This window comes from Gossypium arboreum, chromosome 1 (assembly GCF_025698485.1).
Source record: "Gossypium arboreum isolate Shixiya-1 chromosome 1, ASM2569848v2, whole genome shotgun sequence".
Taxonomy (NCBI): domain Eukaryota; kingdom Viridiplantae; phylum Streptophyta; class Magnoliopsida; order Malvales; family Malvaceae; genus Gossypium; species Gossypium arboreum.
Genome location: NC_069070.1, coordinates 58,449,514 through 58,463,723, shown reverse-complemented (window position 1 = coordinate 58,463,723; position 14,210 = coordinate 58,449,514). Strand labels below are relative to the sequence as shown.

The following is a 14,210-nucleotide window of genomic DNA, read 5'->3' as shown; positions in this document are numbered from 1 at the left end:
AATTTCTTGCTTTCTCGTTTCTTCCAATAAAGTTTGCCAATTTGCAGTTTCTTTCGATTTAATCTTCCAATTATTTCAAGTTTCTAGGATCTCTAGAATCCGGGTGTTACAAAATTATCTATAAAGTAAGTACAAACTTGTTTACAAATTGATTTACATTATTTAAATAACCCCACATTATATTTAAATTAACATTTAGCACCTAAATCGATTACTAGGTTAACAAAAAAACCCGATTGATACAATTGATAACTTAATTAGAGTGTTTTGAAGTTTAAACATCAATCTAAAATTTGAACCATCTTTGAGATGTTTGGTGTTAATGCAATTAACAGTATAAAAATAATATAAAACAAAAATATGTCGTACATTAAAATTTTATATTATGAAAATGAATAATTAATATATCAAAATTAAAAAAAAAAAAACAAATACAACACAAAATCATGCGTACAGAGTTCTAAACATTTAGCCATGAATTTTCTTTCTTTTCTTTTCTTTCCTGTTCGATGGTGAGTTTCTTTTTATACAAAAAAAAAAAAAGCAAAACAGAGAAATTGAATTCTTCTCCAAACTCATCTCGTTACAAGTATAATGAAAGCTAGAATGCGAGCGATAACGCCATTGACAATAAGGATGATTAAGCAAAGTTTCCAGTCATGGAGATTATAACCGCCAGATTCCAATGATTTGCAACGAGTTAATAGCCAAACTCCAGAGTACCTGAACAATATCAACACTTTGAGGAAGCTCAAGCATGGTATGTTTATGCCTCTCTAATTATACCCAACAACATGAGTATCTTTCTGATATCAGTATTTATATATATATATTTGGAGATTCCTGAAACATGATATTTTCACAATCATGATATGATATGAGTGGCATATATGTATATTCAATTTTCTTTTTAAGTTGTTTTAAGATCATACTCTCATATATAAATCGCAGTAGTAGAAGAAAGAAAAAATATTACTAACTTTTCAGCATTTGCAATGACAAAAGCTTCCAAAGCCCACTTTGTGTAGCAAAATTTGCCAAAATATTTCTGAATCATACTATCTTTTCCCTTGTTTGCAACGAGAGTCAAAACAACGGGAACAAGCACTGCCCACTGAAACAACAAAATTATTAAGCTCTTCATCTAGAAAAAAAGTCATGGGTTCATGAAATGATAAAAGCTTTTTAGAACATACCAATTGGGCAAGACTAGGTGCAAAGGAAATGGCTAATACGTAAGCCATACCAGTGACACAGTAAACAAGTGCCATCAATATAACGTAGTTATCTTGAAAGCTTGATCTTGGATTGTTGAAGAAATAGAACATTGATAAATATGCCACTGGTTTGATGATGATGTTGAACAAATCAATTGTGTCTTTCGATAGGAAATGAGCTAGACTGCTGATCCCGGATTCAGTCTCCCTTTTGTATTGTAATTTATCTAGCGAATACGTTCTCAATGCAGCGATCATCGATAATAGTGCTGCGAATGAAGGAGATTTTAAGTTATAAACATAATGGCAACATGACCATTTTAGGCCAAGCATTTTTGTTTCAACTTACAAACTGCAATGACTGAAAATGTGTAGCCAGCGTTATCCAGTGTTTCATCTGTCACTTTCGCAAGAGTCCCTAAGCAGGCTCCCGCAAGAAGTAGGATCATTAAATCGACAGCTTGCATCTGACCTTCTCTTAGTCGCTGTTTAAGAATCCTGAAATTTTGACATATGGTAAATCATCAAGGTTTAATGTACAATGAGTCCAGTTTTTGACTAGGAGGTGTTTGGTCCAAAACAAACATTCATATGTTGTTATGGAACAAGGTTAGGCAACCAGAGATTAGATCATCTTAAGGTGTCTTAAACAGTTGACAAAAACTGGTCCTACTAGTGGTAGATTAGGCTGTAAAATGAACCAAATATTCATATGATCGGAATACTGCTATTGGCTTATTATACCTGCCAAGAAAGTATCTGTACTGGCGAAGTATACCCGGTGTTCGTCTGTTGGATAGATCTTTAGATTTCGAGACATTAGTCTTTGAATCATCAGGCAGGTCTCCAGCAAATGCTTGTCCCCCAGCAGCGCCGCCAGAATTATTTGGATTTGAACCAGAGGGTGTTGAAAGTCCTTCAGCCAAATCAAGCATATCTAGGGGTACTGGGTAGCCATTGTGTAGCATCCATCGGACAGGAAGTTGTTCACGAGTCACTGTAGCCGGCTTCTCAATCCCTTCCAGAATGTCGATTAAGTGGTCCGGAGGATTAACACGGTCGGGCACATTGATCCCTATGCTGGAAAAGTATTCTTCAACTTTCTTCACAGGTCCAAGATATGCAACCAGACCACCTTTGGCTAGAAGGATTAAATCATCAAACATCTTGAACAAAGTATAGCTGAATCACAAGAAGCTAATGATTACCTTCACAAATTGAAAAACCAAAACGCAGCCATTTCTTGATGTAATTTCAGCCTTTTAAGCTTTTATATTTATATATAAGAACCATACGGACTATCTTATCATAAATAATCAAATTGCTGTACAAGCAGAAGTAACTAACGAGAAAAATCAACTCAAATAAGCACCTTCTGGACCTGGCTTGCAATGATTCAGCCAATAAAAAACCTATCTTGTCTCTTATTTTTGGGTTTAGAAAAAAATATACCTTGGTTGGTGAAGTACCATGCAGATGTTTACCCCTTCAAGAGCTTCACGTCTAAGTGCTCGAAGGAGTAACTGTGATGAAGAACTGTCTAAACCAGTAGTAGGCTCATCCAAGATCAATAGAGAAGGTTCCATAACCATCTCTAGTCCAACATTTACACGTTTTCTTTGGCCTCCAGAGATCCCTCGTTTCTCCACTGTTCCTACAAGTGAATCCCTCACTGCTTGTAGACCCAAGGACTCAATAACCCTTTCGATAACCAAAACTTTATCGGGTTTTGCCAGGTCCGCAGATAATCTTCAGTGTTATGGAATCCACAAAAATGATATAGTAAGAATGAAACTTATAGGATTCAAATTATTCAACATAGAGACAATAAATTATGTTCTACATGGATGCTCCTTAACAACTTCACCATTAGCGGAGTAGTGCGTTGGAAGTGCACCACGTTTCTTGAGCTACAAAGGTGATAGATATCATGCTTTCATAAAAATTCTTCCTGATTTTCACAAATTAGTCTACCATGACTGCCTCAAGTCTAACATTCCAACTAATATCAACACAGGTAAGACCACTGAACTAGTGATTATAATTGAGGAAAGGTTTCTAAAATAACATTAAACGTTAGGCATATTTGAATTCAATGATCAACCAGTTACAGAAAGATATCCTGTTTAAATTTGAGCTGTTTTGTATAAAATGATGAGATGATGAAAACTGTTAATTTATATCACATGTTTGAAACCACATACCGGCATCTCGCACTGAACCGAAGGTTCTCCTCTACTGTCAAGTTTCCATGCACTATGTCATCTTGAGGCACATATCCAATAATTTTCCTATATGCTTGGATAGGTTCGTTTTTTCCATTTACAAGAATCAAACCTGTAACACTGCATCCAGCAGCAGTTTTCCCTGTCAAAGCAGAGAGAAATGTAGTTTTCCCGGCTCCTGATGGGCCCATAACTGCGGATACACGACCTGGCATGAGTTTCCCAGTGACAGACCTGAGTAAATTTTTGTTTTTCCCCTTCAAAGTGAGCGTTAGATCCTTGAAATAAATCTCAATCATAGGCCTGGTCCTGATATCGTTATCAGTAGCCATTGAAATTATTCCGGAGAAAGTCAAGTTCTTGTTCTGTTGTGCTTTTTCCTTCTCAATTTGACCATAGGCATACTTGAAAATTTGACTCTGAGTATGCAATTGTTTACCCTTTGGTGCTTGTTTTTTCACATTTTTCCCTCCAATATTCAAATCAAAACCCTCATTACTCTTGGGATCATCTTCAAGGGAATGCAACATCTTTGTGAGGTCACCTGGTTCCTTTTTCTTCTCCTTTGAACCTTTGGAGGTTTGCTCGGCTACCTTTGGCGGTGGTGGTACCGGAGCTTCAGTAGATTTACCTACACCTGATGCCTTCTGCTGTTCAGTTTTCCTTTGCGATTTAGCTCGAGAAAATGTCTTTGAAAGCTGTGCCTGCCAACCCCCTTTCTTAGCAATATCTTTTGCTGCTTTCCACCTTTCCCGTGCTTGCGCAGTTTCACGCGCATGCTTTGCTGCTGCTTCTCGGGATTTAGCCTGTCTTCTTTCTTTAGTACTAATAACTTGATCAGAGAAATTATAAATAATGAGCAGCAGGAGACTCAGTCCAACCTACTTATGCAAGAGAAAGTAAAAAAGTCAACTCGTTGAATTCGGAGCAACAACAAAGCTAAAACAGATCAGATTCCAGAGAAAAAGGAAACACAATCTAATTCTGCATGAGCATGCAAAAGAAATCCTTCATGGAGATTAGCTTCATGAGGAATTCTTCAAAGAGTTATGACAGGCATGGCTGATTAACAGCCCTATATATCACCATTAATAAGACACATAACCAGCTTAAGAACAGCAATCAATGACTAGTTAGAAACCACTTACAAAGAGCATGACTCCATAACCGTGAATATTTTGGTTCGAAGTATTTGGATTGCAAGTAGTTAATTTGAAGCAAGCTGCAAAGTGTTCACATAAAAATCTCATGAAAATGGATATCCATTCTTTTTGAATGAACTAAAAGCATTGACCAAACTTTGCTGTATGCATCAATGATAAGTTAGAAACCCTGAGGCCAGGAACAAGGAAGGTTCGTAAAATAAAATGCTATGGAGTTGCAAATAAATTCTGGGGCTCTTTAAATCTTCCTCAGGTGATTCAAAAGATATACTTTTGAGGCACTTTCACTAAATGAATGCATACACAAACAACTTTCGATATTTTCATGTAGGTTGCATGGATACCTTTTGCACACATTGGATGTAATACACAGAAACTGATCAAACTGGTTCATCTAGCCGATTGATTATAAATTTGGTGAATTTCATCAAGTGGATAAAATTCATTGTTAACCCTTTCATGTTCTCTAGCTCTAAAATATAGACATTGTGAGTTTTGCAAAAAAGGAAAAACAAGGTGAACAAATTGGGTTTCAAAGCAAATTTCCAGTAAGTCTACCGGATGAAAAGAGAAAAAAGAACTTACAAATTTGGGAAGTGGAACCCTTTCTGCAGTAATGCCTAAAATTGAATCAAAAGAACTTATTAGCAAACATAAACTCCAAGAATAGAGTATTTTCAGAATATCATCAAATTATGTATGTTATCTTGATACAGAATGCAGGTTCTGCAAACAAATAACTTTATTGATGCTATGAGTTCAGGGATAAAAATATACCCCTTACTGCAAGTAATTTTATTAAGGGTATTAGGGCAGTATGATCCTGCTGAACAGAAAATCTCACTACTACTTCCAACATCAGCCCAAATATCCGCAGTGCCGCAACTGTGATTTGGCTTTCCAGGAGGAATTTGGTAATTATACCTGCAAATTTTCTTAACCGATTTAATGCCTACAGTACACGATGTGAGAGCAGAAGAAAAGAAACACGAACTTACGGGTCACAAACTCCGGTTGTTTTATTCAGCGTTGCAAGCGGACAATAAGAACCTAAAGGGCATGCTTCATTTTGCATGAACATGAAAAAGACAATGAATGTTCTTCATTCAGTTCCACTTCTATCAACAAATAATTCCAGTTTTCTGAAATTTTCATCGGTCATTATTCGCTTCATCAGAAACTACCATTCTCTTTTGAAATTGTTATCAAACAGTTGTGTAAAGTACTTACGTATCATGCAAGCAAGACCCCTAGGGCAAAAGAATCCTTCACAACAAGGTTGACAATCTTGAGTCCTGGAAGGCATGTAACTGGTATTTTTTAGATCAATCTGTTGCCCCCCGTCAGCAAAACAACCCCATCCTGGCTCACATCCAGAGACCCAAGATTTCAAATTGCAGTTCTTGTTAACTTTTACGTAACCAGTTTTGGCCCCCTTTGAAAATAAACTATCGAAATAAAATTTTATCTCTGCTGCTGTACATAGTCTCAGGGTGACATCTCCTGTTAAATTTTAATTCATCGTAAGCTCCATAGGTGAAGGATATGACAATACATTGCAAAGATGGAAAAGTAACTTTCAACAGAAAACTTGAATCATGGTAACTATATCTATCAGCCTAATTAGTTTATGGCCAATTTTTTACCTTTTTTATGCCTGCAAAACGCATGGTGTTGAAAAAGATACTTGAACCATGGTAATTTTTACAATATTTTTAGCAGACATAAAATCAGACATCTGGATCATCATAATGTCAACAAGTTCAATTAAATATAGCATTTCAATAGGCTAAAGCTTTTCATACCTTTTGTTTTCTTGATACAATTAGTCACAAAATCCATATTTTTTGAAAAATTAAATGCTCCATCTAAATCCTCTTGCCTGAGAAGAAATAAGAGATGCACTAAACATATATATATATATATATATATATATTATAAAAGGTGTTTTTTGGGGTAAAGTAGAACGGTGACATGCATGATACAGAGACAGAAGAGAAGAAAATTTGCGAAATACATACGCATTCTTTATGCAGAAGCTTAAATCACTACCGATATCTTTGATTAACAATGTAGTAAGATTCGAAAGCCGTTTGTGGATGAGGTCCGTTACGCCAGGGAGGACGGCAGGGTTTTGTGTTTCACTGTAATCATCCCCATCCAAAGACCTTGAAGAAGGAAAGGAACTTAAAAAAACAAGAAGAAAAAGCAAAAAATGGGATCTAATAACTCCTCTCATATTGATCAACAGGCGAAGCTCTACAAATCACAAATCCTATAATACAAAACATAAAACAACTAACTATAATTGAATTCCGTGAATGAACCATGGCATTGTCAAAGGTAAAATGTCTTTTAAAACATCACGGTCTTGAGTTTTTATACTTGTTTCAAACAAGACCATGAACATTCATGGACCAAAAAACAAAACAAAAGAAAATAATAATAAATAGGGAAGTCTGAAATAGGGTGGTTGAAAATATGCAGACCAAAAATGAAGATTGACAACAAGCAGGGGAAGATTTGGATAGCTTTAGAGTTAGACCCTTGAGAGAAAACAATAGAATTTTGCTCGAAAGGGTGGAGTGAATGTGTGTTTGCGTTTGAAAGGAGGCCCTTGGTTTTGGGAATGAAAGAAATGGCGGGGAGAAATGGGTGGCTACTTTGAAGGTGAAAACTATGCTCTACCGTTATGTTTCGGTGCTTGCACCGCACGTCAAATAACTAACACTCCTAAAATGCCATAACATTTCATTTACGACTTATGTTAAACATTTAATGTGTTTAACCCAATTTCTATGAATTTTTTTATTATTTCCTGTCACAAAAACTCTGGAGAAATTGATTCAACTCAAGACTAATATTAATAAAAACTAATAATAATAAGAAAAAGAAGAAGAAAGAGGATAATCACATATTTGTGGTACCTCTAATTTTAAAATGGTTGATTTTATTATTTCCAACTATCTAATGTGTTATCTCCCACTAACAAGTTAAAATATGACATTTTTTATATGTAAACCAATTTTAAACTGCCAATTCACATTATTGTCAAGGAATAAATTAAAAGGTCAAATTAAGGATATGAAAATAATTATAGTAGTTTTGATTTTAAAGATAAAATAAAATAATAAAGAAACCTTTCAAGTTTATTAAGTAACTTTAATTTCTTCATAAAACATCACTCATTGAAAAATATTATCTATTTCTTCGTATCAAATTTCAATTTTCTATCTTAAATCTGAAATTTTGAACCTATAATTTTTAAGAGAAAAACTCATAATTTATTATTTTTCTAATATTTTGATGAATTTATTGTGTTTTTTCTTGGGCTTATGAGAGAGAGAACAAGGAGACAAAGAACTCAATCGTGTTGATTTGTATGAAAGGGATTAGTAGCAGATGACTCTTATATTTGGTGATTTCTTTTTTTAATTGAAAAGTGAAATAAAAAAAAGTAAATTGAAAGAGAGGTGAATTGAATGGTTAGGTTTGATGATCTAGTGAACAAGGTGATACGGGTTGTTTACCAACGGCCAAATTCCTTTGAATTTCTATGTATGTTTCTATTTTAGTTTTACTAGAAACACAGTATTTTAATGGTTTTTTTTATTAAGAATAAATAGTGCCTATTGGGAAGTGTGGGGGCAACAAGAACGTTGTGTTTTGGTCCTATTCCATTTAAATGAAATAGTGCATATTGTAACCAGCTATCACTAACGGCTAATTTAACACCCCTAACCCATATGATCATATGTGAAATATATGACAACGAATGATATGAATGTATATAAATGAATGATGTGTTATATACGCTCGTTATATGAAATTGTGGTCCTATGTTTCGGATATGAGATTTATGAAACATGAAACATAGATTTGATGTATGATTGCTTGGTTCAAAAACTTGAACAGATAATGGAATTAAAATGGTTGAGTTGGCGTATGCTTTGTATGTAATATATAATTAGTAAAATAAAGTTGATCTTGGCTAGCTATATGATTCATGTATGTGAATTTGGTTTATGTGAATAAGGGAATTATGGATGTTCGAGTTTGGAAGTGTTTATAAAGAAGTTGATATAACTTTATGTATGATTTGTAATAAATGACCATGGTTTGGTTGGCGATGTAATGAATATGTGCGAGCTTGATTTATATGATTGAGCTAACGGTTGTTATTCGAATTTGAAGCATGGTTATACGTTCATTTATAAATAAGATAAGTGGAGTTATTTAATGTGGTTATATGAATTTACGAGTACAATGAATGTATATGTGATTGAGATTTGTTAAATTCGATTTAGTGATATTGGTTTAAAAATATCATTGAAATGATTTATTTGCTTATGGCTTACTAAGCTTTCAAAGCTTACTCTGTGTGTTTTTCCTATGTCTATAGAGTTTTAGAGACTTACTCGGGTTGGAAGTTGTAGGAGACGTCATCACACTATCCGGTTATCGCTTCGGTAAATAAAAGTTCTGAGTTTTGGTTATGTGGCATGTATAGGCTAGTTTTGAATTGGTTCATTTTGATTTGAGTATTTTTTATATAGCCATGCAAAAATGGCTTAATCATGATGCTAATATTGTGCATATTCGGTTAGGTATTAAGCTCATTTTGGGAAGTATGTTTCATGATTTAGTTATGGGTTTGGTATAATCATGATATGAGATTGATATGATAATTTTGAGATGTAGATCATGTATGAATGAATGAATTTGGCATGTGATTTTGGTATGTTTTGGTATAGAGAATGAACATGAAATTTGATGATGATATTATGGATTGATTGATGCATGTTTGGAGTTGAATTTTGTTGAAATGTTGTATATATGATGCTTGATTTTGGACTTGTAGAGAGGACCCTATTGGGTGGCAAATTAGCCTTACAAATGGCCTATAATTGCCTACATGGTTGAGCACACGGACGTGTGTCTCGACCGTGTCCTTAAATGTTTAGTTTCGAATCAAGTCAGACTTGCACATGGGCCAAACACAAGGGCGTGTGATAGCGGTATGACCCAAGTCAGTGTTGCACACAGGCTAAGACATGGTCTAAGGCACGACCGTGTGATGTACACGGCCTAGCCACATAGGCGTGTGCCCCTGTTTGACGAAAAATTTTCAAAGTTTCGTAAAAATTTTGTATGTGTCCGGTTTAGTCCCGACTTATTCCTAATGCATGTTTAAGGTCTCGTTGACCTAAGAAGGGGACTTTATAATGATATTTGACTATGACACGACGATGTATAATTTATGATTGTGAAGTGGTCGCAAAATGCTCTGATATGTCCGATAATACCTCTTATCCCTAATCCAGCAACGGATACAGGTTAGGGGTGTTACACGCATCAAAGGTATCAAAGCTTTTGATTCTTTATGGCCAGTGACGACATCACCATGTATCTCGAAAACGAGATATGTAATCTCTAAAAAGAAGTTTCACAGTTGCAGACTGAATTTTCCTAGTTGGAACGCAGGTTTGATTCACATTTTAAGGGGCTATATGAGGAGTTCAAAGGTGAAATCACTAATGAGTTGGATTTTTTGTTTGAAAAATATTAAGGCCAACCATATGGTGTAACAGTTCCTAGATTTGGATTTAGAAAAGGGAAATGAATTTTGGGCACTCTTCATTTAGGATTTCCTCCCAAAGAACCATTGATGGTTCCCATGATGGAAAATTTGACCTATGTAGGAGCTTCAACACAAGTTGGCAACATCAAAGTGTTTCCCAAACCTTTCAAGCTCGACTGTCATCACTTTGCGGGAACCAACTTTAGGGGGTGTTGGTCTAAACTAGAGTACTATTTCGAGGCTAAAGGAGTGATGGATCAGCCCAAGGTGTGAATTTGATGCTTCCACCTAGAAGGTAAAGCCCTTGATAGGCACCCTATTTTTGCTCAAAGCCACGAGAGACTTCATGGGCTTACATGGGATGCTTATGCCAGAGGCTTACAAGAATTGTTTAGCTCAAGTTCATTTTTGGATCTAATGACAGAGATCGTTGCACTAAAACAACAAGGTATATTTGATTAATATCATGATGTCTTTGTGAGCTTATTGAATCAGTTACATCTTCCAGAGAGCTATGCCCTTAGTATCTATGTAAGTAACTTGAAAATAGAAATCAGTCAATACCTACAATTGTTTAAACCTAAATCACTTTGTAACACCCCAAAATAGGGCCTAGAAGTTTTTGGGTATTTTAAGAATTTTGGACTATATGAGCTCAAAATTTCGTAAGGTTGGTACTCGATTATTTTTTCGACTATGGCATCTTAGTTGTCAAGTCAATTTTTGAAAAAGTGTTCTAGAAGCCCCTAATTTTAGAGAAAGAATTAATTTGGAACATAATCAAAATAGTGAGAATTTATGTGGCAATTTTACCAATTTGTACAATTGAACCTCAGCTAGGGCATACGATCAAGTTCCTTTGCTTGCATGATGAGTTTTTAAGCCCCGTTTTTAATGATTTTTATGTTTTCTAGATCGTTTTAGCTTAAACTAGCTAGGCCAGAGGTCAATTTGTAAAACTATTAAAGGTTGAGAGTTATGCCATGAATGTTTTTGTATGGTTCTTGATGTTTAATAGTAGATTATGAGTCCTTTTTTTCTAAATAAATAAGTTTAGGGTTTAGGGTTTGTATGGTCAAAAATGTATAGTACATGATAGATTTTGTAACATTCTAAATTAGGGCCTAGTCAGAAAAATGGTTTTGAGACCACAAATCTAATATGGTAATAATTATTTTATGATTATTATAAGGTCTATGATATGTCTCTATGCTTGTGTGAAAATTTCATGAAGAAATTTTATGCGAAATGTGGTTAATTAGACTTTAAGGACTAAATTGAATAATTTGTAAAACTTGTTTTCTAGAAGAAATTTGCATGAAATTGAATTAGACTATTAATTAGAGGTCCTTAAAGAGTAATTTGATCAAGTTCTAAAAATTTGGACAAAAATGGGCTTGGAAGGGTAAAATTTGAAAGAATGGTAAAAATGACATTTTGGTCATTTAGGGGTAAATGAATTAAAAGAAAAAAATTAAAAGCCAAATGTTCCTCCCATGGCCATGTGAATCAAGAGGGAAGCCATGGATAGGGTTTCCAAGCTTTCAAGCTCAATAATAAGTGATCCCCAGCCCCATTTTTAACGTTCTATGTATTTTTGAAATCCCGGTAACATGCTTTACTCATTTCTACCATTATTTTGAGCTAGGGTTCATGTTTAAAAATTGACCCATGTATGAAATGCTAGTATTTTGATTTCTAATGGTAGAATATGAAAGATTGGAGTATATTTAACACCTTTTACTAAGTGATTTTTCATGAAAAAACCTAATAAGGACTAAGTTGAAAAAGGTGTAAAATAGGTAACTAAAAATCTATTTTAATGAGAAATGTGGCTGCGATAAGCTTGATTATGTTTCGGCTAGGCTTGGGTAATCAAGAAATTGAACATATTTCTTTTGACGAGCCTAAGGACTAAATTGAAAATATGTGAAAGTTTAGGGAAAAATTGTAAATTTTCCAAAATATGATTTTTGGGTCAATGTGAAAAATGTGAGTCCTAAATAGGCTATATTTGAAATGATAGATCAAGGAAATCGAGATTTGGGCTTAAATTGAGAAAATACAAGGTGATTGATTAAAATGGTAACTTTGCTATTTTTGTATTCGAGGTAAGTTCACGTGATTTAATAAGCCTATTATTCATGTTATTATTGTTATACACGAAATATATCTTGCTATGATTGTATTGAATTTGATGTAAATGGAAATTTGATGGAATATGATATTTTAAATGAAGTGAGTAAGTTTATATAGAAACAAGGTGACATGTTATTTTGATTTTATGGATTTATGCTCAAATAAAAATGAAAATGTGTTGATTAGAATGAAATGTGTTGATTTGAATGTACATTGCATGGTCATCTATGCATATTGATATACTTGATCAAAAGAGAAAATCTCGGTTGAATAAAAAGGATAACCGATGGGTTTCTCGAAAATGAATTAACGGTAGAAAAGATATAGCCCGGGCGGGTGTTCCTTTATTGATCGAGCCTCTCGAAGAATAAGTGTGCTGAACTAGATTTAGCCCGGACGGGTAATTCGATTAGGGTCTAAATTTAGCCTGGACTGGTAATTCAGATTTGAGCTCATTAGAGTACATGTCATTGTAAGAGATTTAGCCTGGACTGATGATCCCGACATTGCTCTGTGAGTTTACATTACGGTGGATATAGCCTGGACTGGTAATCCCGTCGTAAGAGCGAGGTTCGCGGGAGTGCATACTTGATAATGATCACTTGCATGATTTGACGGTAAATAGGATATCCATCGAAATTTTTATAAATTCAATGGGATTAATATGAGAAATGGAATGGAAATACCTGAAATGATAAACTCATCTATGTTTCGTTGATACTAGTATGATGCATATGATTGTCTTGTTTGGATGAGTGGTTGTGCAAGAGATAGCACAGGTACGTACTCGAAACCCTTGAGCATGTATTTTACATGTGAAATAAAATGGACTTGTGGTAAGAATGCAATTAAATGAATGATACATATAAGAATAATTTCTATGACAAATTTGTGATAGTCATCATTATGTTGCACTAAAATAGATTAGGACAATAGCAGTGGTCCAGTTTTGAAAATCCCTCAAAAATTTTAGAAACTAAATTAAAGGCTGAATAAAACATGGAATTAAAGATTATCGAGTGTAGTTTCTTATAAAGGAAACGGTGTAAGAAAAGGAATCTCCTATTATGAGATATTTGAATTTTTGTGAAATAGGGTTAGAGTGATCTCGGACTCCCTTTTCTTAAATTTGGAAAATCATTAAAAATTATAAAAAAATTATTATGAGTTATAAATTATATGATTAAAATATTTAATGAGTCCATTTTCAAGGTAAATATATAGGAGCAATATCCGAGTCCCGTACTATGAGATAATTAATTCGTAGTGAAGAGAGGTCGGAACTGCTAGACAGCGGAACGGGGGTAACTTTAAAGAATAAATTGTACTTATTGGCTAGACAAAAAATTCTTAAAATTTTATGGTAATAAGAATATGAGTCTAGTTTCGGGAAAAATTAATAGATCTTAATTTGGAGTTCCGTAGCTCCAGATATAAATGATCTAGTGACTGTGACTCAAGAAAACAGCTTGACTAGATTTTGAATAAATAAAGAGAAATTGAAATAGCATATTAATTCCTTCCTTATTATTTTCATGCGAGCTTACTAAGTGTAAAGCTTACTCCCTCCTTTCCATTTCTTTTAGTATTGTCAGGTCAGATCGAGGTTGGAGAATGTCGGAGGCAACATCACACTACTAAGCTATCACCTTGGGATATTGATACATAGGTTGAGAAGTTTCAAGTGAGTGGCATGTATAGGGATTAGTTTTTATGATATGTACCCTATGATTTGGCCAACCGTATTGTCTTATTTTGATTTATTTGTATATGGCCATAGGGTGTGGCTCATATTGAGTATGGTTTGTAAATCTATCTATCCATGCTATGTTATAATGTTTGTGATGAAATGATATAAGCATGATGGTTGGCAATGCTTAATTGG

General features: G+C 34.4%; 1 protein-coding gene across 1 annotated transcript in view; it reads right to left on the bottom strand.

The window, feature by feature from the left end:
* Positions 1-436: 436 nt before the first annotated feature.
* The window catches only part of LOC108480266 (putative white-brown complex homolog protein 30), a 34,757-nt gene continuing 20,983 nt past the window's right edge, over positions 437-14,210 (bottom strand). The window contains exons 2-16 of the mRNA XM_017783197.2: positions 6,876-6,880; positions 6,627-6,773; positions 6,411-6,487; positions 5,836-6,108; positions 5,604-5,667; positions 5,383-5,529; positions 5,191-5,225; positions 4,591-4,664; positions 3,422-4,323; positions 2,670-2,966; positions 1,962-2,399; positions 1,567-1,715; positions 1,197-1,486; positions 981-1,114; positions 437-723 (exon numbers count right to left, since the gene is read on the bottom strand). Coding sequence (XP_017638686.2) covers positions 576-723; positions 981-1,114; positions 1,197-1,486; positions 1,567-1,715; positions 1,962-2,399; positions 2,670-2,966; positions 3,422-4,323; positions 4,591-4,664; positions 5,191-5,225; positions 5,383-5,529; positions 5,604-5,667; positions 5,836-6,108; positions 6,411-6,487; positions 6,627-6,773; positions 6,876-6,880 — 3,180 coding nt within the window. The 3' untranslated portion in view covers positions 437-575. The remainder of the gene's footprint in view (positions 724-980; positions 1,115-1,196; positions 1,487-1,566; positions 1,716-1,961; positions 2,400-2,669; positions 2,967-3,421; positions 4,324-4,590; positions 4,665-5,190; positions 5,226-5,382; positions 5,530-5,603; positions 5,668-5,835; positions 6,109-6,410; positions 6,488-6,626; positions 6,774-6,875; positions 6,881-14,210) is intronic.